Source organism: Cnephaeus nilssonii (genome assembly GCF_951640355.1).
Source record: "Cnephaeus nilssonii genome assembly, chromosome: 12".
Lineage (NCBI taxonomy): Eukaryota > Metazoa > Chordata > Mammalia > Chiroptera > Vespertilionidae > Cnephaeus > Cnephaeus nilssonii.
In genome coordinates, this window is record NC_137083.1 from 66,390,669 (window position 1) to 66,415,077 (window position 24,409).

A 24,409-nucleotide genomic window follows, 5' to 3' on the forward strand; every position below is an offset into this window, starting at 1 on the left:
TAGTGTGTTTTCATTTATTGTTAAGAGACTAAAAAGGGGGGGGGGGTGTGAAAGGGTACACAGCCATGAACGATAATGGTTGTAGTTTTCAGCAGACCGCATGTCCTGAGAGCTAGTGTGCCACTAAGTAAACATGGAAAGAAAGGAATGTTACACCCTGTTCTGCTGGGAGAAGTGGCAGCTGCTCAGCAGCTCCTGGGCGGCTGCTGCTGTGGCAATACAGAGCATTCATGTCACAAGTCGCACTGAAAGGAACCACACAGCAACAGTGTTGAGGTTTCTAAACTAGAATATTGGAGTTTACTGGTAGTTTCAGTAAAAGTCCAATACAGCAGTTCATGTGGAACTTAAATAGCTCTTAATGAATGGTATTAAAGATGGTGCTTGCTTTAAACAGGAAGCTCAGTTTTTGATAAATGGAATTTTTTGCTCCGCTGACCCTGGCACGAGTGGGTGTCTTAAGATTAAACTAAGTTATGGAATCCAGTGTGTAGGATGCTACTGAAGACCTTTTAAGACCTTTCGCCAAATTTAACAAACATGTCAAGAATAATATGTTCTATTAAAAAGTTGTTTGTGTCGTACAACTGTGAACACTTAAGAATGTATTAACCAAACTTTACCAAAAAGTTTTAGAGAAAAGTGCCTCAGAATTGCTCTTGTCACATATTTATGTTATCAACAGAGAAATTCCTGAAATAACTTGCTCTTTTCAAATAAAGTTCTTAAAGGACAACTATAGAGATAAGGCCTATTTATAGTACAATAGAAAATACTTATGGAAAAGTGGAGAAATTTTACTTTGCATACTTATTTTATTGCCACTGTCACCTCTACCTCCAAATCATAGCATTCTCTGACAATATTTTGGTCTCTTATTCATGGATTTTTTTTAAACTTTGTTTTTCATGAAGCCACTGGGAAAAGGTGTAATAATTTGGTTGTTGGGACTGTGATGGGGAACATACTTTGTAGCTTGTGCCGTGCCAGCACGGCCAAGGGTGAACCTGAGGAGGGGCAGTGAAGGATTAAAGACAGACGAGAATACAGCTGGGGCTCAGTGGATCTCCCATGCCTGGATGAGGACACAGAAAGACCCAGCCTGTAAGCCGAAGCTTTATTTTATAGTTGGATCAAAACAAGGGAGGTGGTCAACATGTTTACAATGTTCTTGTGAGTTTGTTTCACCTTGTTTTGGTAGCACTTGCTGCACCTCCCACAGTGCATTAGCTATTTAGGAAGGAACTAGGGAGGGCTTTAAGGTTAAGCTTAATGATGCTAAGAGGTCTCTGCCCTCCAAGCTGGGACTTTGCGGCCCGGCCACAAGTCAATCTGAGGCTTGACCCTATAGCCACTCCCTACAGTAGCTAATAGTAAGACCGCCTTTACTTCTATATGTGGTATATGGTATCCTCCATTGCCAGGAGGGAGCCCAGTGAAAATTTTGGCTTTATAACAAAATATGTCTAGATAAATCAGCTGTAATTTTTTGATTTTTAAATATCCATCAGTGGTCATAGTAACTATTGATGAGTATTTCACTTCACACAACTCCATTTAAATCTAAACTGTTCATGTGTACCACCACCATTAAGATTGACAGATCAAGATATGAATAGCACACAATTATTTTGAGTAAAATATAATAGTACCTTATAGGTGGTTTTTAGTTTAGATATTTTTGTATTGGTGAATTTCTAGTAAATTTGAAATGGCCCCTTAGTTTTTAAATAAGGATTTTTTTAACCTTTCTATTTAAGAGTAAGTCTATTTTTAACAGTATCGAATTGCATTATGGAACTTAAAATTACAAGTATCACATTGGCATAATTTTCTGTCTTAAATTGATTGACGTATCTTGACCTAAATTCAGTTTTATCTTAGTTATTGATTGATGTGTGAGGATTTTCATCAAGGCTTAAGTATAAAAAAATTTTAAGCAATATCACCATATTTAAATAACTATTAAGACTAAATATGTAATGTACATTAAAACAATGGAGTAAGATAGGTTCCCCTCCCTCCTTAAATCTAAAATCCTTATTTCACCACTAAAAGACAGTTGGAGATCATTGAGTTATATCAAGCCTACTCCCATTTCTCAGGCAAAGGTACCCATGTTCCGAGTGGTGGAGGGGCTTGCCCCAAGGTTAGAAGGAGCTAATACTAGAAGCCAGATCTGACTAATAATTCAGTTGCTCTTTATTATGTACCATAATACTGTTTTTCCCTTGTTTTCTCTACTTTTCGTGAGTTATGGATAAATTGCAGATTTACTCTTTCTGAAAGACTTGTGGCTATAAATTTCACTCCCACATGTCATCTGGGTGTGATAGAAGCCTATCCCTGTGTTTCCCGGGAAACCTGGCTTGCTTTGAGGAGCCAGCCTCTGACTGAAGCATGTGATCATATTTTGGCTCAGTGATGGCAGTCACCCTACATTGTCCAAGCATTTAGTCATCACCAGACACTCCTGTCATTTAGTGCTCAGTTGAAATGGTTGAACTTTATATTCTACATCCAAATTATGTGTTAGTTTCTTATAAATGTAAGTGGTCATTGCCTTTATTTAAACCTAAGTATTTTGTAAACCCTTACAATAAATTTGCCAAACAAAATTAGTTTGAGACTATTAATCTTTCTGTATAATTTTCAGTCAACAGCTGCACTGCCAATTTACTGACTGGAAATTCTTCCAAGGAGCATGAGGACAAACAGAACACTTTAACTCCAACTTTCTGGTTTCCTTAGTAAGAGAGGGGAGCTTCTAATTTGGTTGCATGTACCTTACCCTTATTAGAAAACAGGAAGGAAAATAAAACACATCTAGTGTTTGTGGTACTGAAAGGAAGAAATTAAGTGAAAGGAAAAGGCATTTTGTCCAATTAACTATAGTGAAGCAAAGCTAATGTCTCAATTCTGGAGTTGTCCATAAGCCAATGCTAATTGGCCCCTCAAATCAGCTTGTGAACCTAAGAGAAACAACCTTTTTTTCTATAACTAGGATGAGGATTTAGGGCAGAGAATAGAAAGGAGGAGAATTTGTGTTTGCAAGTAGAGTTTTAAGATTAGCGATAGGGAGGCCCTGACTGATGTGGCTTGATTGGAGTGTCGCCCCAATACACTAAGGTTGTGGGGTTGGGTCCTGGTCTCTCTATTTCCTTCTCTCTCTAAAATCAATAAATAATTATTTTAAAAAACAACAATTGCCAATTGGGAGGACACTGCAAGTAGAAATAAGAAGTGGGAGTCTTAAATTTTTTAATCCTATTTTTCTCTGGTTTCATTTTTTAAAAAAATACTTTCCCGTTGCTATTTATCTCTCTTAACCACTGTAGTTCCCTGCCTCCCAGATGCATTAACACACCAGTGATGGTCTAGATGAAAAATAAAAATATTACTCCAATATATTTTCTTCAAATGTAGAAGGCTTGGGGTTTTTCTGCTCATGTATGCACATGCAAAGACCCAAAGGGAAGTGTCATTCTGTTGTCAAAATTTTTAAAATGCAACATAAAGGAAAATGTTATAGTAATGTAGCTAAACCAGCAGCTACTAAAGCAAGACAAGTTTTGAGATTAGTATAACTCCAGATTTGTGCAGTATTCAGTGAATAGGATAGGATTTGCTCATCCCCATTCTTTTCCATCATCATTAAAAATTTTTTTTCTATTTGAAAGATTAGGTAACTTGCATGTTTGAGTAATCCCAAATGCTTAATGATTAAGCAAGAATTTATTTGGAATTACCTCAGAATCTTCTCTTCTAACTTCAAGTAATCTCTGCTGGTCTGTCTTCTTACCTTAAGCATTTTCCATTTATTTCATATCTTTATCACCCCAGTGGTGACTTTTAATTTATAAACTAGAGGCCCGGTGCACAAATTCCTGCACCAGTGGGGTCCCTCGGCCTGGCCTGCAGGATTGGGCTGAAACCGCTCTCAGACATCCCCCAAGGGGTCCCGGGTTGCAAGAGGATGCAGGCCAGGCTGAAGGGCCCCACGGTTGCACGCCGGGACAGGACCGTGGGAGGGCTCCAGGGCATGTCTGGCCTGTCTTGCTCAGTCCTGATTGGCCGAACCCCAGCAACAAGCTAACCTACCGGTTGGAGCGTCTGCCCCCTGGTGGTCAGTGCACATCATAGCGACTGGTTGATGGGTTGAGTGCCCCCTGGTGGTCATTGCACGTCATAGCAAGGGGTTGAGCTGCCTTAGCATATCATTAGCATATTATACTTTGGTTGGTTGAACGGATGACCAGACACTTAGCATATTAGGCTTTTATTATATAGGATACATGTGGACTGGAGAAGAATCTGATGTTCCTGGATAAAAGATTCTGTGTCAATTATGTCCATTTGGTCTAGTGTTTCATGTAAGGCCAACATTTCTTTTCTGATTTTCTGTTTGGTTGATCTGTCTAGAGCTGTCAATGTAGTATTAAAGTCCCTAACTATGATTGTGTTCTGATCTGTTTATCCATTTAGTTCTGTAAGTAGTTGTTTTATATATTTTGGTGCTCCCTGGTTGGGTGCACATATACATATTAAGAAGTGTTATGTTTTCTTGATGTAGTGTTTCCTTTATCATTATAAAGTGTCCATCTTTGTTTCTCGTTATCTTTGTTATCTTGAAATCTATTTTGTTAGATGTAAGTATGGCTACACCTGCTTTTCTGTGGATGTTATTTGCTTGGAGAAACATTTTCCACCCTTTTACTTTGAATCTACCTTTGTCTTTGCAGCTTAGATGTGTCTCTTGTAGGCAGCATATGCTTGGGTTTTGGTTTTTGATCCACTCTACTACTCTGTGCATCTTTATTGGTGAATTATTTACATTTAGGGTAATTATTGATGTATGAGGATTTCTTACAGCCATTTTATCTTTTGTTTTCTGACCCCATTGGTTCTTTTCCCTTGTGTTTCTATCTGTTGTATTTGTTTGGTGGTGTTCCATACTTGTTTCCACTGTTTCCTCTTTTTTTTTAACTATGTGTTGTGGTTTGGGATTTTCTTGTGTGGTTACCATTAGATTTATAAGAAATAAGGTTGCATATATACAGTAGTTTTTTTGTTGTTTGTTTTGAGTGCATCTGATCTTCATTCTCCTTTGCCAGATCAGACCTTTACCTCCTCCCCTTTTATGTTTTGGTTGTCACAAATTATCCCTGTTTATGCTGTAAGTTTTTTGGTGATTTTACTTGTAGTGTTGTGATTTTATGATCCTTGTTTCAAGTAGAGTAACTCCCTTGAGTATTTCCTACAGTGGAGGTTTTCTGGTGATAAAATCCCTCAGCTTCTGTATGTCTAGAAATGTCTTTATTTCTCCTTCAAAATTAAAGGATAATTTTCCTGGATATAGTATTTGTAGCTGGTTATTTCTCTTAGATGTTTAAACGTTTAGTTCCACTCTCTTCTGGCTTGTAGAGTTTCTGCTGAGAAGTCAGATGAAATTATGATGGGTTTTCCTTTGTAGGACACTTCCTTCTTTTCCCTGGCTGCTTTGAGAATTTTTTCTTTGTCATTAATTTTTGACAGTTTTAATGCCTTGGTGATGGCCTCTTTGGATTGAGGTAAGTAGTTTTTATGTTTGCTTCTTGGGTTCCAGGATCTAATTCTTTCCATGGGTTTGGAAAGTTCTCATCTACTATTTGTTTGAATAGACTCTCGATTCCTTTCTCCCTCTCTTCCTCTTCTGGAATACCTATTATTCTAATATTGCTTTTTCTGATGGAGTCAGTTCTCAAAGAACTCTTTTATTTTTCTTTATGCTTAGGTCTCTCTCTTTTTCTTTCTGTGTCACTTCTAAATTCCTATCTTCAATATCACTAATTCTTTCCTCCATCTGGTTGCCTCTGTTTTCTATGCTCAGTAGTTTACTCTTAATCTCCTTAATTGTATGCTTCATTTCCAGGATTTCTGATTGGTTGTTTTTTAAAGTTTCAATCTCTGTACTCATTTTGTTCATTGATTTGTTTTCTGAATGCATTAAATGGCCTGTCTGTATTTTGTCACATCTTGATAAGTACTTTCAGAACTGCAGTCTTGAAATCTCTATCATTTATGTCACATATTTCCATGTGTTCTAGCTTGCTTTCTGGAGATTTTTCATTTTCTTTCTGCTCATCCTTGTTACTGTGGTTATTCATCGTATTTGCTGTTCTCCTTTGTCTAGGCATGTATGTCTGTGGGTTTGCTATAACAGATTTCTCTGAAGAGGTCTTTCTACTATTTTCTAGTATATGGTGCTGAATCACAAGATTTTTTATGTCTATGAGCTCCCAGACTTGACCTTCACAGCTTCTGTAAGAGTACAGCCGTGCTGCTTTCAGGTGGGGTTTGTTTTGCCCTCACCGTAATGGTGACCCCTGACCTCTGTGGGGGTCCTCCCCAAGCTGGGATCAGTCACAGAGGGAAACAACAGATCTACTGGTTTACAGATAATATGCTCCTCAACCCAACTCCAAGGGCAATGGGAGGCGAGTTTTGGGAGTCCAAGTGGTGGCAGGGCTTTGTGGTTCCATTTCTTTGAAACACCACCGCCCAGCCTGACAGTGGAGAGCCGCATGGCAGAACCCTGTGCTCTGTCAGGTGTCTGCTGGCTCCGTCACTGTTCACTCCACTTGCTCTGCTGGACTGCCCCCAACAGCTCTCTGATTCTCCTGTGGAAGGAAGCACCTGCTACCGCTGGCTTCCTCCCCTCTTCAGGCTGAGCCGCGAGGCCCCACCTGGAGGGTGCATCTGTGGGCCATCTGAACTGTCCTCCATTTTCATCTCACTGTTTATTCCTGGTTGCCCACCTTTAGATGTTTCAATTCCTGGGTTTCTCAGGCATGCCTCTGTATTGAGTAAGTAATTCTTTGTTGAATTATGGTTGGTTAACTTGTTGAAATTTCAGGGGAGAGGCCAAGGGGATCTCTCACACCACCATTCCTCTGCCGTCACTTAAGTAATATCCCACATATGGAGAAGTTGGTTTGTTTTGCCTTTTTTGTATGTGTTAAAAATTATTTGCATTTCTTTAAAAATAACTTTTATTAGGGACAGTTTCTGGGATAAAAGAATCATTACCATCCCAACAAGCTCTGATAGGTCAAGATTCCTATTAAACTTCCTATAAGTATCTCTGAAAATAGTCACCAAAATTTCTTGGCTGCATTTAGAGAAATATAAATGAGAGTGTTAGTGCTCCCTAGCTCCTCCTGAATGTGACATTTTCAGCTTTTGGCTGTTCTCTTTTCTCTTGCATAGTCTTACAACTAATCAGTAACATGTTGATAAAGCAAGAGCTACAAAGATTAAAGTATAACTTCTAGAAAGACATTCACAAATTTATATATATATGCCTAATATGCAAATTGTCCCCACGGGAGTTCGACCAGGAGACCAATCACTCACTATGACATGCGCTGACCACCAGGGGGTGGCACGGAATGAAGGAAGGTGCCAGCCGGCAGCGGGAAGGTCCCGATCAGCCCTGACCACCGGCCAGGCCTAGGGACCCTACTTGTGCACAATATTTGTGCACCGGGCCTCTAGTATGTATAATAATTGTATTTTCCCTCTGACTCTTCCTTTAAATGTCAAAAAAGCTTAATTTTCACAATTTTGCCTCAATGTAAAGAGTTCCTCTGAGCTGCTACTGGTTGCATCGTTTGATCACATGAATGCACTGGTTTTCAATGTAGGATGCTGCCACCATACAGCCCTAGCTTGAAGGGGAATTAATGCAGGATAAACTCAGGGAGGGTGCATACAAATTCAGGACTGACTTTAGATCATTTGTTTCTGTGTTTATGTAACAGGGATTACTCAGATCATCCGAGAGTTCATTCAGAAGAGAGAAGTTAGAAGTTTATGCTGGTGATGACAGCATTTTGATCAGAGGAGATTCAATCAGAGACTTGATCAGATACTTTTCCATTACGTACCTAATTTTTAAAAATATGTAACTTTGCAAAAGTTGTCTAAGAAACTTTAATTTGTACTAAAGACTATGATTACACAATGTTTAAATCTGGAATAAGTGACTATTTAAAAATTAGTGCAGAATAACCAATGTACAAACATAATATATCAAAGTAAAAACCTCTGTTTAGAATGAAAATTTGTGAATTCAAGAGTTAGGGTTTTAATGATTTTACTAATTTTACCTCAGAATTGTTTATTTAGAGAACAGGACTTCCATTTTCCAGTTTTCAGTCCCTGGTTTGTTCAGACATTCTCCTGACTGTATCCTGCACAGCCAGGGATGCCTACAGCTCAACACCTGCCCCCGATCACATGGGAAAAGGGTGAGGTCTTCGAGGGAGGAGGGCAAGTGAGAGGGGATGTGGATATTCAGAATTCTGGCCCTACAATGTCCACAGAGGGAATGCCTACCACTGCTTATTCCTTTGTGATATGCTCCTTGGAATCCCTTAGTGCCACCTGCAGATCCTGCCCTGTCCTACACCCTGGGACCAGTGTTGCCTCTCAAGCATCATTTCTCAATTATGATTCTTTTTGATCCCATACCAGGGTTGGCCCCCCTTCGAGGACTCTTCATTGTCGTTGAGTAGCTAATTATCTCCAGCTATTCAAATGTACATATTGTGTGCTGGCTTTTTATTAAGCACAAAGATAAGATGCAGTTTCTGATCTCCAAGATATAGAATCCTTTACAATAATGGGAAGATCAAGGCTTGTTCACAAATAGTATATAATGCAAGGCAAAAGGGACTGTGAGACTGGAATATGGAATCTAACAGGAGCAGCAGGCATTGGAGGAGGCAGGTGAGGGCAGTTTCCAACACACTGTGTCTGTCCATTTGAATGTATGGGTTAAGAATCATGGGGGTGGTATTTGTGCTCAAAGTAAGAATTGGGGGGGTCACGTGGTATGGGTGCTACTTAAAGATAAGAGTTTGGATGAAGTCACTCAGGGAGAATGTGCAGGAGAACAGAGGCTCTTGAAGGATGCCCCTTTCCCCATCTCCTTGGGGACAATAAGCTACTCATCTTTCAAGGTCTCTTCTGAAGGATGACCAGGCACTAATCAGCTGTAACGAGTGAAAGGGAAAGTCTAGACAGGTAGGATGGCATGTGAAAAGGTGTGTTTCAGCCGAAACCGGTTTGGCTCAGTGAATAGAGCGTCAGCCTGCGGACTGAAAGGTCCCAGGTTCGATTCCGGTCAAGGGCATGTACCTTGGTTGCGGGCACATCCCCAGTAGGGGGTGTGCAAGAGGCAGCTGATCCATGTTTCTCTCTCATCGATGTTCTAACTCTCTATCCCTCTCTCTTCCTCTCTGTAAAAAATCAATAAAATATATTTAAAAAAAGAAAAGGTGTGTTTCAGAGGGGGCAGCACTTGTTCAGTGACCTGCAAGTTGCAAAGTCTGGCTTAAGCACAGGGTACATGAGGACAAGTGATGGGAGATGGCGGAGAACGATAACCAGGGCCATGTTTGCTATGCCAAGGGATTTGAATTTCCTTCTATAGAATATGGGTTACCCCTGAAGAATTCCTAATAGGTGACTGACATGATCAGAATTGCATTTTGGACGAATATCACTCTAGTATGTTGACGACAGATTTCAGGTGAGTGCAAATAAAGACAGAGAAACTAGTTAGAAATTGGTTAGGAACCAGTTAGGAAGAAACCAGTTCAGAAGCAGCAGTCCAGATAACAGATTGTGAGTCAACAGGGTTTTTGTGTTGGTTGAGGAGAAGACACACCGCCATTTTTCAGAGGGGAGAAATTCTACTCACAACAAGGGTAGAGTGGCCCCTGTTAAATAAGGCTCTCTAGATCTGCACCACGCTGACCAGTTGGGATAAGCAAAGGGAGAATGGAGCTGCTCTTTGGGAGAGGGGCTGGGGAGACCTGTATTGCTGTGCATAACTGCGAAAAGACGTTCAAAATCCCAACTATAATTTAGGAGGACAGAATCATGAGAGAAGAAGAAAAAAAAGGGATAAACTGGCAAGAGAACAGACCATGTGGGTTACAGTAACCAGCGGGGTTCAGTTAGCAAGAGGATTTATAATAACAGTAATGACTCATGTTCTACCGTATTGCTGTAATGTCAATCCCACCTTCATTGCCCACATACTGATGCAGTGTTGAAGAACTGGAGAATGAGGGCTGATTGCCACATTAGGTCAATTGCCACATTAGGTCAATGCAATCTAGAATAGGGCCACTAAATCACAGATTTGTAAGATTCAAGATATAGAATCCAGTACAATAATGGGAAGATGAAGACATGTTCACAAATAGTACATAATGCAAGGCAAAAATGGACTGTGAGACTGGAATATAGAACCTGAAGCCAGAGACAACCCATGAGCAGATACGTCTCCAGCCACCAGCCTCTATCCTAGGAATCCTCAGAAATCTGGCAGAAGACTTCGGGCTGTCACGAGATGGAATGAGGTTTCCAGTTGACTTTATATATATGCACACACACGGCATTTTTACTTGACCTGAGAAAAAAATATAATACGTAAATGTATGTATGTGTAAATACATAATCTATTTTTTCTCCTGTCAAGTAAAAATAATGATCTATGTATGTATGTGGGCATACATGTGTATAATATAATTTTATTTTTCATGTAAAGTAAAAAATGACACACCTGGAAGATGTGCCTTTTTTGGTCTGGGATTTGTGGAGCCTCTAACCCTTTACCAGAGCAGCACACCCATTTATGACGCAATGCTCTTCATACTCTCCATCTTGGGGAGTCGTCCCGCTCGACCCCTACAACCTGATTCCATCTCCGCTGCTCCCAGGGACTGGCTCCCACCAAGATCACTGTTCAAGCTCCAGACCTGAACGGCGTTTTATGCTGCTGACTGCTCCTTCTTCGGTGTCACTCTGCTTTGCCACATGAGTCTCCTCTGGTTTTCTGGTCATCCTCAGCCTCTGCTCTTCTCCACACTCTCCCCGAGTGACCTCATCCAAGCCCCCATCTTTAAATGCCACTCATACTGCATGACTCCCCAAATCCTGATTTCCGGCACAGATCCCACCCCCATGATTTTAGACCCACACATTCAAAGGCACAGGCACCTCTGAAACAATATATTTAAAGACTAAACTCATCTGTTTTATCCCAAAGCTGCTCCTGCTATATTCCCTAGCCCATTTTCTGTCGCCACTATTCACCCAAAAGGCCCAGCCAGGAGCTAAGTGTCGCCTTAGATTCCTCGCTTTTGTGACCTCCTGCCCCCTTCATCTAACCAGTAGCTGAATTCCGCTGAGCAGGTGCTTTCTTAGTCTCTGATCTATCTGTTCTGACCTGTGTGCCCCTACGCAGCGTTCACAGTTCAAGTCTGCATCACTTCCTTCTTAGATTGTGACAACGGCCTCTTAACTGTTCTTCCTGCCACCAGCGTGGGCCTCACTGACTCCATCTTTTTTCAGTTACCCCAGTCCTATACTTAAGCTCTATAAGCCTTATGTCCCTCCTCCTCCTGCAGGCCTTTGATGCTGTCCATGACTTTCACAACGGAGTGCACCTTCCTTAGTTTACACTACGTTGTTCGGGCCAGGCTCCTGGGATTTCCCAATCCATCCCAGGCTTTTTATCCAGAAACAGAAAATTGTATGGACTTTCTGAAATGCATCTTAGCAATGCATGCCTTTGAGGTTCAGATCAGCATGTAATTTGGCTGAGGGAAAGTTGCTAAACATGACAATTTGGTTGAAACCTAATTTCCAGTTTTGGTGTACCACAGTAATGCCTCAACTCTTGTCAACTCTGAGCTGTCAATCACTCAGTCAATCATTTCTTCTAAGGGTTTTTGGGAAAAGTTAAAATTTAGAATAACTCAAATAATGAACAAACTAAATATCCAACATCATAGAACTAATCAAAATAACCTAAATATCCAACAATTATTGAAATTGCTTAAATAAAATATGGTGGATTACATAATGGTATGTACTGTACACTATCTTCCCCTTATTGTAGAAAATAAGGGGAAGATAGTGTAGTCATACGTGTGTTTAAATATGCATTAGAAAGGACCTAAAAGGATATATGCTAAAGGGTTATCAGTAGTTCCGTGTTCTTTCTTTTGCTTATCTGTATACTCTGGTTTTTCTTAATGATCATGTACTATTTTTGTAAATAGAAAAGGCCAATATAATAGTTCTCTTCTTAATCCACCAAAATTATCAATACTAGAAAAAATAAATATTAATTCTTTACCAAATGTTTTCCCAGAAATACCTAAATTCTATGATTTTTTTTTTTTTACTATTTTCTATAACACCCTGGTTCCTCAAACTTAAATGTCCTTCCTCATTCCCCACCCCCCCACACCCCATCATTCGACTTTTTTTTTAGCCTGGCATCTTCTCTATTCTTTAAAAATCCAAATCACCTTCCCTGATAAGCTTTTCTTGACCTCTAATCTGCCTTTGGCCAAGGGTTTATGGTAAACCGGTCACAAGTTTGACTGGTTCACAGTCAAATCCATACAATACCTATTTTTGAGTAGCCTGCAAATTAAGAAGAGTTTTTACATGTGTAAATGCTAGAAAACAATCAAAGAATAAAATGAACAACACATGAAAGCACATAAAATTGAAATTTTAGGGCCTATAAATAAAGCTGTATTAGTACCAGGCGCGTTCATTCATTCATGTATTGTGTATGGCTGCTATTGCCCCGGAGTAGCAGGTTGAATAGTTGCGACAGAGACCAAATGCCCGAGATGTCTAAATTATTTATTCTCTAGCTCTTTGCAGAAAAAGTTTGCTGAGATTAGTTTTAGGTGATGATGCGTCCACAGTGCCCACACAGGACACTATAGACCTGCCTCTAACTCAGTGCTTACCTCGTATCCTAGAATGGATATTTGCTTAGGATTCCCATTACTTTCAAGTGGAGGATACTTGCTAATTCAAGTTGGTTGGTCTCACCACTGAGCAGAGTGCCTTGTACCCAGCAGGCACTTGATAAATATATGTGTGATGCATGAAGTCACGGTGTAAGCTCCCTCCACCCGAGTGTAAGTTACAGGAGGCCAGGTGTTTTATCTCCTTTCTTGGCTGTGTACCCTCGGTATCCAAAAGCGTATCTAGTAGGCACTCAGAAAATATGTGTGGGAGTTGTTAAGTGCATCAATGTTGTTACTATATTTTTTAGTTTTGTAATTCTTTTTTAAAAATACATTTTATTGACTTTAGAGAGGAAAGGAGAGGGAGAGAAAGATAGAAACATCAATGATGAGAGAGAATCATCGATCGGCTGCCTCCTGCATGCCCCCCACTGGGGATCAAGCCCACAACCCAGGCATGTGCCCTTGACCAGAATCGAACCTGGGACCCTTCAGTCCGCAGGCCGATGCTCTATCCATTGAGCCAAACTAGCCAGGGCTAGTTTTGTAATTCTTAAGTCAATTCTTAGTCTTTTATATCATGGTATTTTGGTGATTGGTGGAAATAAAGCTTTACCTCCGAAGCCTCAGAAAATAAACAAAAACCAAAGAAAAAGACAATGTTAACTTTGTCAGAAAAAGAAGTAGTTAAGAGATCCTTTTAAGAATGTATCGATTTATCCCCTCTTCAGCATTTCAATACAGGCATAGCAGCCGGTATTTCCTCCTCCTTTCACTCACTCTTTCACTCACTCTACAACTGGGCGGTATTAAATCAAGATCCTGCTGACACTGAGTTATTAAATACCTGTGGCAGCAGGGCGCTCAGAGCCAGCGAGACTCAGTACCTGGCCCCGTTTCAAGTGGGGATGAGGTGTTCTTTAAGAGATTAATGTGCAGATATAAATCACAGCCTAAACACTGCCTCTGGTCTTGGACAGCCTCTCTCCCCGTGAGCTGAAAGCTCTTTATAGAGGATGAACGAGTTTGTTTCCATATTCGCTCTATGAGTTTGCAGGAGGGATGAGCTAAGAATCTCTGTCCTGTGCTGAATAACACCTTGCATGTTTACGGGATTGTCTTGTGCAACAACATTCTAGAAGTGCCTTTCTGAATGACCAATGTACTCACTTGGTATCTGATCATATCACCCTTGTCTTACTGTCTTGTTACGGGCTTTATAAGATTTCATTTTGTTTTTTAGGTTGAGTGTGAGGGTCCAAATCTTTATTTCATTCTGTGATGCACCTAGTAAGTGCAGGCTGCTCTTTCCTGAGCCCCAGAAGTCCCAGCAAGGCAGCCTTTTGAAATGCAAAGGAAACAATATGTGTCTCCTGACCACTCCTGGTGAGGCCTGGCAGCTCTCCTCTCTCCCCTCACTCTGGGGGGTTGCCGCACACCCCCTTCCTGGGGTTCATGCATGGTTTTATGAACAACCCAGTTCATGAGCAACCATTTGCTCCTCTGCCTCATCGTGATGGAATTGGGAGCGGTTCACCTTTAGAAGGGCCTCGTCCTCGTGTACACAAAAGGGTCAGGGGGAAAAGGAAGGTCTGCCTTGGTTTCCTGTTCTAAACTCACACACACACACACACACACACACACACACACACACACACATGCACACACACACACTCACACACGTGCGCACTTTTTAAAAACCTACCTGTTAGCTTTTATTTCTTTGAACAGCAATAGTGGGCCTGATTGTGAACACCAATGAAAAGAGGTAAAAACAGTGAAGTCTCTACCAAGGAAAACTGAATGGGGAGCCTTCGGGAGGTTTGAACAGAGAGGTGCAGGGGAGTGTGGGCCGAGGCGTGACAGACAGCCAGTTTCTCACACAACCTCCCCCTCTCCGAGCCTGGGCCTCCTCATCTGTAAAACGGGATAGCATCTGTCCATGTTGCTGTGAAAAGTTCATGAGACAACTTAGATAGTTCAGAAAATGCCAGTCACTCCCCACACCGTATCTGGACACTGAGCTACCCCCTTAAGAAAAATGATCAGTTGTTCTTACTGAGTACGAGACTGGCAGAACAAGAGACATAGACTAAAAGACACAAACCCAAGAACTACTGGAGAGTTTTCTAGTGAAAATTGAAGGTAATTTTGATTGAGGGTAATCCAAAGCTTTGTATATAGAGCAAACAGTCATTGAACAGGTGACCCAAGACCACTGTTCTACTCTGCCGGAAACGGAGGAAACATTACTAATCATGTTATTACAAGGGACGTTAGAAGAGGTTTGTAGCTTTCGTAAATTGGAGTGGAGAAGTCTTTCTTATTTGAATGGAGATCTTTCTTGAGTGAGAGGGGATGGGGTGGTGACACTCTGTGATTACAGATACAGTGTCCCTGTCCCTGGATGTGTGTCGCGGAGTGGACACCGCCACTTTGTGTGGAGGGCACGAAGGGCTGAGGCCCACTGGACTAGGGCTCAGCCAAGGAGCGCTCAAGAGAGGAATCATTAGCATCAGCCACCAGATAGCTCCAAATTCATGGGGCCTGTCTTCCCGCCCTTCCCCTGGCATCTGTATTCTGTTTGCAAAGAAACTTTCTAACTTTCCATTTTTCTTCTTCCAGAAAGAGTTGATTTTAATGATAAATGATTAAATTGACCTATAAATCTTATGAGAATGTGGGGGTGTCAGTAGACATCCTGGATCTCATATCAATGCCTCCAGGATGATAATGTCCACTTTGGGGTCTTTTTATCTCACGACCAAGATGACTTTGAAGAGAGTTTTTGACTCCAGACCTTTAGGAAGAACTCTGATCACGTTTTTCTTGGAAAAGACAAAGAAAAGCAAATGCTAAGGACCAAAACCCTTTTTGGGTGATAATGTAATATTTTTAATATTTAACAATGTTACGTACACACCTGAAAAATGTATCAACTCACAAAATATTATTAGTTTGTTTTTTTAAATAAAAAAAACTTCAATCCAAATTTATTGGGATTACAAAAATAACAGCACATTTCATGAACTCAACAGCTCAAAGCTATGAAGCATCTTTAAACAAACTGCTTCCTGCCAATACAAATCTCATGACATTAAAAAAGAAGTTTATTTTCATATTTACAGTAGAAACATGCGGACTGTTTCTTAAGATTCTCTTTGGACTTCATGGCTGAGGCTCTTTTGAAAGTCAGAGGACATTTCCAATTGAAGAAGGTATTCTAGAAACATCTCCCAATGCGTTTTACTTCCTGCCAGTGAAAAATTCTGCATCCTCTTCTCACGATTGTTTTTATCGCAGAGCGTCTGGAACTTCCACCTACAAAAATAGGGGATTTTCTTTCAATAAAAACAACACAAATGAGGAAGGGAAAAATATCTCTAAGGCATGTGTCCAGCGGGATTCTCTGGGAGGAACGCAGTGATGGATTGGTTTTTGCTACCTGGTATTAAAATTGTATATTACAAATTAGGTTTGAAACCACTTGCAACCCTTCGGTAACATTTTTGACAAGTGGATCTTTTTTGGAACGCATATTATACTCCCTGATATATATATATATATATATATATATATATATATATATATATATATATTTAATTAAGGGAATCAGTATTTTTATATGTTGGGGCTGTCTTTACATGGGGCTGGCCCTTAAAACCTGAAAGGACCAGGCACATCTCGCAAATGGAAACCCGCCCACCAGGGACCTGCTCTTGATGTCACAAACTTGGTAGGCTTGCTCTCGCTTATTAAAATAGTAACAAGTATTTGGGGAGGCGACCTGGGTGCCGCTGCGCAGTGGGGCCTGCGCCCCAGGGTCTCCTGGGGGTACTCACCCGCCTCAGCTGTCTGAGGCTGCTCCCCCGAATCGCTTCCATGAGGCTGTCGTGGGCGGATCTCTGTGGGGTAGAAGGTCGGTAACTGTCTTCGGTTTTCTTCTCCTGCACTGGCCTCAAGGCATTTTTTATTTCCTTTAGGACATTTTTCGGCTGTTTCTTAACCCTTTTCCCTTTTTTCTTTTTCTGTCCATTTTGCAAAGCCAGCTGGGCACTCTCCTGTTGTTTGATGACCTCGGCGATGTTGCGGGTGATGAGCTTTTTCTCTGGGAGCGGCGGCGGCGGCGGCGGCGGCGGGGGCGGCAGCCTGTGCGGAGCGGGAGCGGGAGCGGGAGGAGGGGGAGGCGGCGGGGGCGGCGGGGGCGGGGGCGGGGCCGCCGGGGACGGGGGGCGGCTCCTCACGGTTGGGGCTTTCTTGGGGAGTTTGGGGGATGACCAGGGAGACTGCCTGGGCGATGCATAAGGCGAAGAGCCGGGCGTTCCCCTCGGCCAGACGGCGGTCCTGAGCGGGGGCCCGCCGTCAGCGCCCTCCTGCTGCTTCTGCTCCTGCAGGCGCTTCTGCCTCTGCTTGTCCATGTTGCGCGTCAGGAGGCTGGTCATGCTCATCCGCGGCCCCGGGAGCTCGAAGTGGTAGCCCAGCCGCAGCAGCGTGGTGTTCTCCTTGAGCAGCCTCACGATCTCCATCTCCACCTGGCTGCCCATGATGTGGCGCTGGTTGTGGAAGCGCAGCTCGGTGAGCACCGCGTTGTGCTGCAGCGCCCTCATGATGGCCAGCACGCCCTTGCCCGTGACGAAGTTGGACTCGATGTTGACGCTGGTGATGTGCCGGTTGACCTGGAGCATGTCGGCGATGGCCGCGGCCGCGCTGTCGTCCGCGTGCGTGTTGGCCAGGCTGAAGGTGCGCACCACCGTGTTGGCCCGCAGGGCCTCGGCGAAGCGGGCGAGCGTCTGCGGCGTGAGGTTCTCGATGTTGTTCAGGTTGACCTCGCGGGTGTCGGGGTCGTTGTTCCGGATCTTGGCCAAGGCCTCCTCGATCACCGTGGGGTTTCCGCTGGGGTGGAGGGCGGCCGGCGACTCCGTGTGCTTCCCACTGTGGCCGTTGGTCAGATTGATGTTTTCTAATTGGCTTTTAAACGTCTTCGGCCTGGCGTCGTCGGGGTTGACACCATTTACAGTTCCATTGATAGCTTTCTCGTCTTCAGCTGCGCTCTCCTCCTCGTGGCTGTCGTCCTCCTCTTCCTCCTCCTCCTCCTCTTCCTCCTCCTCCTCCTCCTCTGCCTCCGCCTCCTCCTCTTCGGTGTACACCTCCTCGGACACCTCACTGTTACTTTCAGTAAAAATCAGCTCTTCCTCACTCTCCTCTTTGTCTTCTTCTGCAACCTAAAGAGCATGGCACCATCATTAAGTCTGTCATTGCTAAGCACACTTTTTAAATTTACGAAAGCAACATGGTTTTGCAATACCCTCGATTTTGCAGACCTTGTTGGGCTTGGGTTCAGCAGACAACATTTTCCATCTGTTTGTCTATGTGAAAATGAACACCTTTAATTTTAAAATGCTTACGTATAACCAAGATTTGCTGATCATTAAATCCACAGGTTATTTTTCCCCCCATTAATCCACTGTTATTTTAAACGCATTTTAGCAAATAGGCCATATGTTGGAAAAAAAACACTGTCTTGATTTCCCCAACTGCTGCCCACGTCCCTTCCCTGTCCCCAAATAAATATTACATATCTACAGCCACAGTCTACATATTTAAATCCAAGGAGTCACTGTTCGTAAACAAGGTTTACCAAGTGATTAGCACGCGATCACACCGCACCACGCACTGTCATTGGTTACGTTGTCGTGTGGCGTGACTTTCTGCAGCAGTTTGAACACGTGCAGGCCCATGTCCCACCTGCGCTGAGCCACACCCCAGCCGTGTGCACTGGTTTACTCGTGGTGACTGGTGAACGCACGCATTTACTAGACCTATTCAGTATACATTTAAAGTGACAGTAATGCATATAGAAAACTCTTCTGTGAAAGTAAACTTTTCATACAAACTTAATTTTAATTGTCTACATAAGTAAAAACAGGCTAACTAATTTGTCAATTTTTAAACATATGTATTCGGAAAATATACCTTACCAAATTAGTCCATGATATCAAGGTTTTACTGTTATGTTGTACAAATAAAGTGAATACATTGTTATATGTCATTATATCTCAATAAATAAAGAAAAAAAAAGCAACACATGGCAAGTAACACAAGAATATATAAGAAGAAAATTTAATCTCTGCGGTGACCAAGGTTAACATTTAATTGCATACTTTTCAACAGCTTTTTCTACAAACATTTCTTGTGTTTTCTGCAGAATAAGCATTCAGAACGCAATTGTTGAATTAAAATTTACTGTCATGTTGCCACTTTGAAAAGTAAGTTGGCACTTCGGCTTTGGAAAACCCGTGGTAAATTTTGTATTCTCTTCACTACCTGCTCTGAAGTACTTGACACCTAGCCTGCGTACAATTTTTAGAAAATTCACCCCTCCCTTCTGGAATCAGCCCTCACCCCTTTGTCCCTGCGTGTTTCTCCATCCCAAAGAAACACATGCCAACACGAAGACACAACATGTTAATGGATTTCTTCTCTTAATGTTCCAGATTTTTCGTAAACTTGGTCTCCTGTAAGCAGATGTGACAGGAGCCAGGTGCTGCCGGCCCGGCCTGTCTCGGTGGAGACAGAGGCAGAGGCGTCATGTGCTTCTCCAGCATTTCTCTTCCTCGGGGGCAGAGCCTGGCACAGGTGCCCAGAGACCCCACACCCGTGAGCTGCTGCTGGCCCTGCCCCTGCTCTGGGGCAAGAAGCCCAGGGAGCAGGGCTGCAGTCCGGGCAGCAGGTCAACGCTCGGCTCTGTGAAGAAAAACACTGAGGTCACCCTTTTCAGCAAATTAACTTGAAATCTCACGCTAGTGCAGGGTTAAATGAGACGGACCGCGGAAACTGGACTCTCAGTGTAACGAGGAACAGCAGAGAACAGTAGAAAATCTTGAAGCAAGCCATTGCCTCAGCCCCTGGTCTTCAATTATTTACCACGTTTCAATTATGAAAGACCTTCAGGCAAACACAATTTCACTTTGTCTTTCCTTTTACAAGACTCTATTAAAAAGTCCAGCTGACTCCTTTCTTTTTCTTGCTACCTTTTCTGATTTTAAAAAGAAAGAAAGAAATTGCTGACAGAGTTCAATTTTTCCATGTCCCTCCCCTGTCCCCAAAGCCTTGGTCCTTTCCTCTACACTGGCAACTTTTTTTTTTTTTTTTACCCCGAGGGCTCCTACTGCCTGAGGCCTGTGGAATGAGCCTTGGATAACACTGTGTTTGTCTCCAAGTTTGTTTGCCCAGTTGCTATCACAAAATAGCCTCCAGTTATCCACTTGTTTGGAGTGGCAGGCACCAAGTGATGGCCTGGGGAAGAGGTCAGCCTCCTGGGATGGCTTGTCCAGTCTTAATTTACTCTCTTCTTCAAGATCAGGAGGGAGAGGGACGTGTGTGTGTGTGTGTGTGTGTGTGTGTGTGTGTGTGTGTGTTTAGCTGCTTCCATATTTACAGGAAAGGGGCCTTTCTCAAAATTTAAGGTATGGTGCCTTGAATGCCACCCTGACATTTTTATCCACTTTGGTTTTTAAAGAACTTTAGGCTTTATCTGCAAGAGATGCTGTCCCCTCAAAACGTACTTTCTTCCAGAAAGCCTTCTTTGACACCCCCTGAAATCAACCTGGCGATGCATTCCCACGACGTTGTACTTCCCCCTAAAAAGTGCCTATTTTAATGACTTGTTTGTCATTTCCCCCAAAGGCTGTTAGCAGGGTGAGGACAGGGATCATGTCTGTTTCGCTCACCTGGCTCAGCATGTAGCAGGGGCTCAATCAATACTTGCTTACTGAGTGGATGTACAATGACACGGGCTAATGGCCTGAGTCAGGACTATGCCAGGAGAAAAGTACTGACAAGGCTGGGTGGGGGTAAGGTGACCAACTGGCATGGTTTTTTTGGGGTTGAAAACTATCATAGGAAGCTGGGTTTGGGGTTCTAAAATCGAGCTAGTCCCAGGCAAGTGGAGGTGGTTGGTCACCCCAGATGGGGCGGGAAAGGGGAGGGGGGGGTGAGGGGACATCTAGAAGAAGAATAGCAAAAGGGAGAAAGGTGTCAAGAGAGGGGAGGTAGGAGAATGCAAAAAACAATCTGCCTACTTTCTAAATGAGTCCAGATCTCCTCTCCGCCACTGCTCTGGAGTCGCCCCTGCTCCTGTGAGAATGGGGGTGGCACGACGGGGATGCAGTGAGGCAGTGATGGGTACCATTTCTCCCAATCGCCTTCCTGGCATCGTTACATGAACAAGGAGGCAAGAGGCTTGGTTTTCAGTTCTGGTTCTGGGTCAACCTGTAAAGAGCCGGTTGACTTTAGACAAGTCGCCTCTGCAGGGGGAGCGGGGGTCTCAAAGCAACTCCAGTAGAGTTTAGGGCAGTGATGGCGAACCTATGACACGCGTGTCAGCACTGACACGCGTAGCCATTTCTGATGACACATGGCCACTGAGGCGGCCGCATGCCGAGGATGAAACATTTGCTGCTCCTGAGGATGAAACATTTGCGAAATAATGTTTTTTTTCCTCAAAGTGACACACTACCCGAGTTATGCTCAGTTTTTTGGCGAAGTGTGACACACCGAGCTCAAAAGGTTGCCCATCACTGGTTTAGTGGTTCTCCAATGTGGCGTGTGTCATATTCACACGCAGGGCTTGTGAACGCACAGACTGCTGGGCCCCGCGCCCAGAGCCCCTCGTTCAGCGGGTCGGAGGGAGCGCAGAATTAGCCGCTCTGAGAAGTTCCCAGATGACGTTGTAGGTCGGGCACCCACATTTTTTAAAAAATATATTTTTATTAATTTCAGAGAGGAAGGGAGAGGAAGAGAGAGATAGAAACATCAATGATGAGAGGGAATCATTGATTGGCTGCCTCCTGCACGCCCCCTGCTGGGGACCCAACCTGCAACCCAGGCATGTGCCCTTGACCGGAATCGAACCCGGGACCCTTGAGTCCGCAGGCTGACGCTCTATACACTGAGCCAAACTGGCCAGGGCTGGGCACCCACATTTTGAGAATCGTGGTCTTTGTGCCATTAGAACTTGGTTTGAATGTCAGCTTGCTTTTAAAGTGTTGATCTCAGATGCATTTCCTAACCTCTCTTAGTCTAAGTTCTCGTGTGCGGGACGTAAGAACTCAATGAAATGATGTGAATGTACTCAAGCTAGGGGAGTTAGAGCCTTGGTCTCCAAGGCCCATGGAGCTGTTTAATGTTGCATAGCTTTGTGTGAACCCGGGGGCAGGGGTGGAGGGGTAGAGACTGTCATTCAACCCAAGTTGAACATGATTTTCATGAGCTTTTCAGTAGCTACAAAGACCCCCATCTCCTCCTCATGGTCTGTGCTGTGAGCTCCTCACTATGCTGTGGCTCCTGACCCGCCCGCCCACCCACCCACCGCCTGCTTCGAGCTTTCCCCCATGGCTGGAATGGATTTACACTCTCCACCAGCGAGCTTCTGCCCAGCACTCCGCGTGACTGCAGAGACAGCTGGCCGGCGAGGAAAGCGTAGTGAGAGAAAAATTAGCCAGAAAGGAGTCAAAGTTCATCCACGCGGCAGCCTCTCTAATTGACTCGATAAGCCACGGGCAGGGATCCGCCAAACCTTCGGCGGGATCAGGTGGGCTCCCCCCGCTGCTGACAGCAGGCTTTGCCCCCTGCTTCCCACCAATCTAAAGACGTGATGGCATTAAAATGCCTTTGCCGGGTTATTGCTGCAGTGGCTGTCCGTCCTGCGTCTTCTGGGTCACCTTTAATCTTTTTATGAAGGGATTTCTTTCCTAACTGTCATAAGCATGTCCTATTTCATGTATTTTAATGCACATTCCCACATCAGGAAAAAAAAACAAAAAACAGACCTCTAAACAGCACGGCTGTGGAGGAATTGACCTTAAATCCTGGCCTGTCATGTGTGTCCTTCCTTATCACCTCCCGCTCCAGCCCTTCCGTGCAGGCGGCCAGCGTGGCCTTGGCAGACACCGGCCCGATCCCAGTGACCCTTCCTGCGATGATTGACGTGGGCAAAGCTCACACATTTCTTGCCACAAATGTGGCCCACACACCCTATCACCAAGATCATCTAACAGCGCCTGGATTAGTCCTGGGAAGTCTTACCATGGGCTCCAGGCCACTGGCGTTTCAGATGATTGTAGTGAAGCACGGAGCTTTTAAACTATCGCTCCTGACCCGAGTTCTTCCAGAAATTCAGAAACTGGCTACATCAACGTTCTTCTTGCCGTTACCATTTTCCCATAGTCTTCTGAACTCCTTTTCGTGATTCATTTGGCAAATTTAAAGCAATGTTTACTGGGCAGAGAACAAGAGCGCGAGAGGCCTGCGCGCTAATAGAAGTCCACTTCCTGGCCCCAGCATCACGGCTGTAAAGTAGGGAGGAATCTGAGAGCCGTCTACCCAGGCATGCTTACCCTGGGCTCTCAGGTGGGCTTTGGGTGCGTGTCATCACTTGTGAAATTCTGTGTAAAAAGGTGTGTGTGTGTGTGTGTGTGTGTGTGTGTGTGTGCATTTTCTTAAGGAGAAGGTCCACAAAGGACCCGAATGTCAAAGGGGTTTTGGTTGACACGCGCACAATAAAACCACTGGCTCCCAGTCCCTCAATGGACAGCCGGGAAAGAGGAGCCGGCGTAAGTGACTTAGACACAGAAGGGACTAGAAAGAAGGTCCCCTGACTCTCGGTTCCATGTAATTTCCTGCCACCCCACACTTCTTGGTGGTGGAGAAAAAGAAACTTTTTACTGTAGCCACATCACAGTCAAAGCAACGAGTACCCATTTTTGTCTTTAAAGAAGAAAATAAATTTACTTAATTGCAATACACACACACACACACACACACACACACACACACACACACACACATATATATAAAACCTCAGACACAGATACTATGCCACATCCCCAACTTATAGCTCAAATTAGACTTACGTTTGGCAAACTATCTAAACCTATGCCTTACTTTCGAATTATTTTCTTCTTGAAGATTCCATCTTTAGCCAATTATTAGAACCCCAGCCAATCATTGTACATATTACGATCCTTGGGGGGGTGGGGGAGGGCATAGAAGTCACAGGACTCTTCAGCCCGAGACAGTGTTCAGTAGCAGGTAATAAGGACAGAAAGGTGAGGAGGACTGCAGAGGGAGCGAAAGCAGGTGCCTAGGGCTGGGGTCGGGGTGGAGGGGGCCGGGAGCAGCCTAGGAAAGATCCAGAAAGCCTACCTTCCCACACTCCCCCAGCCGCTCCTTCTCCAGCAGCTTCTGGGACTCCTTTTCCCAATAGGCCATCAGCGCCTCCCGGCTGAAGTTGCCCGTGGGGGTCTTCTCCGTCAGACTCTTCTGTCGGAGCCCCACCGGCAGGTTGCGGTCAGGTTCAATGTCTTCCAACTCCCTCTCCAGCTCCTTCAGCTCCTCGGCCGACAGGGAAGCCAGGAGCTCGTCCTCGTCGATGGATTCATACTTGCTAAGTCCTCTCCTGTAGCCGAAGGTAGACATGGTCCCTGTTTGGTCAGACCCACAAGGAGCTTGAGGACCCGGGCATGCGAGGCGGCCAGGGGCAGGCGAGGCGGCCAGGGGCAGGCGAGGCGGCCAGG

General features: G+C 44.0%; 1 protein-coding gene across 1 annotated transcript; it reads right to left on the minus strand.

The window, feature by feature from the left end:
• Positions 1-15,783: 15,783 nt before the first annotated feature.
• Positions 15,784-24,311, minus strand: LMOD2 (leiomodin 2; the record flags this gene model as incomplete). Its single annotated transcript, XM_079786442.1, has 3 exons — positions 15,784-16,154; positions 16,676-18,055; positions 24,039-24,311. The coding sequence occupies 3 exons, from the start codon at positions 24,309-24,311 to the stop codon at positions 16,128-16,130; spliced, it is 1,680 nt and encodes a 559-aa protein (XP_079642568.1). The 3' UTR covers positions 15,784-16,127.
• Between the last annotated feature and the right edge of the window lie 98 nt (positions 24,312-24,409).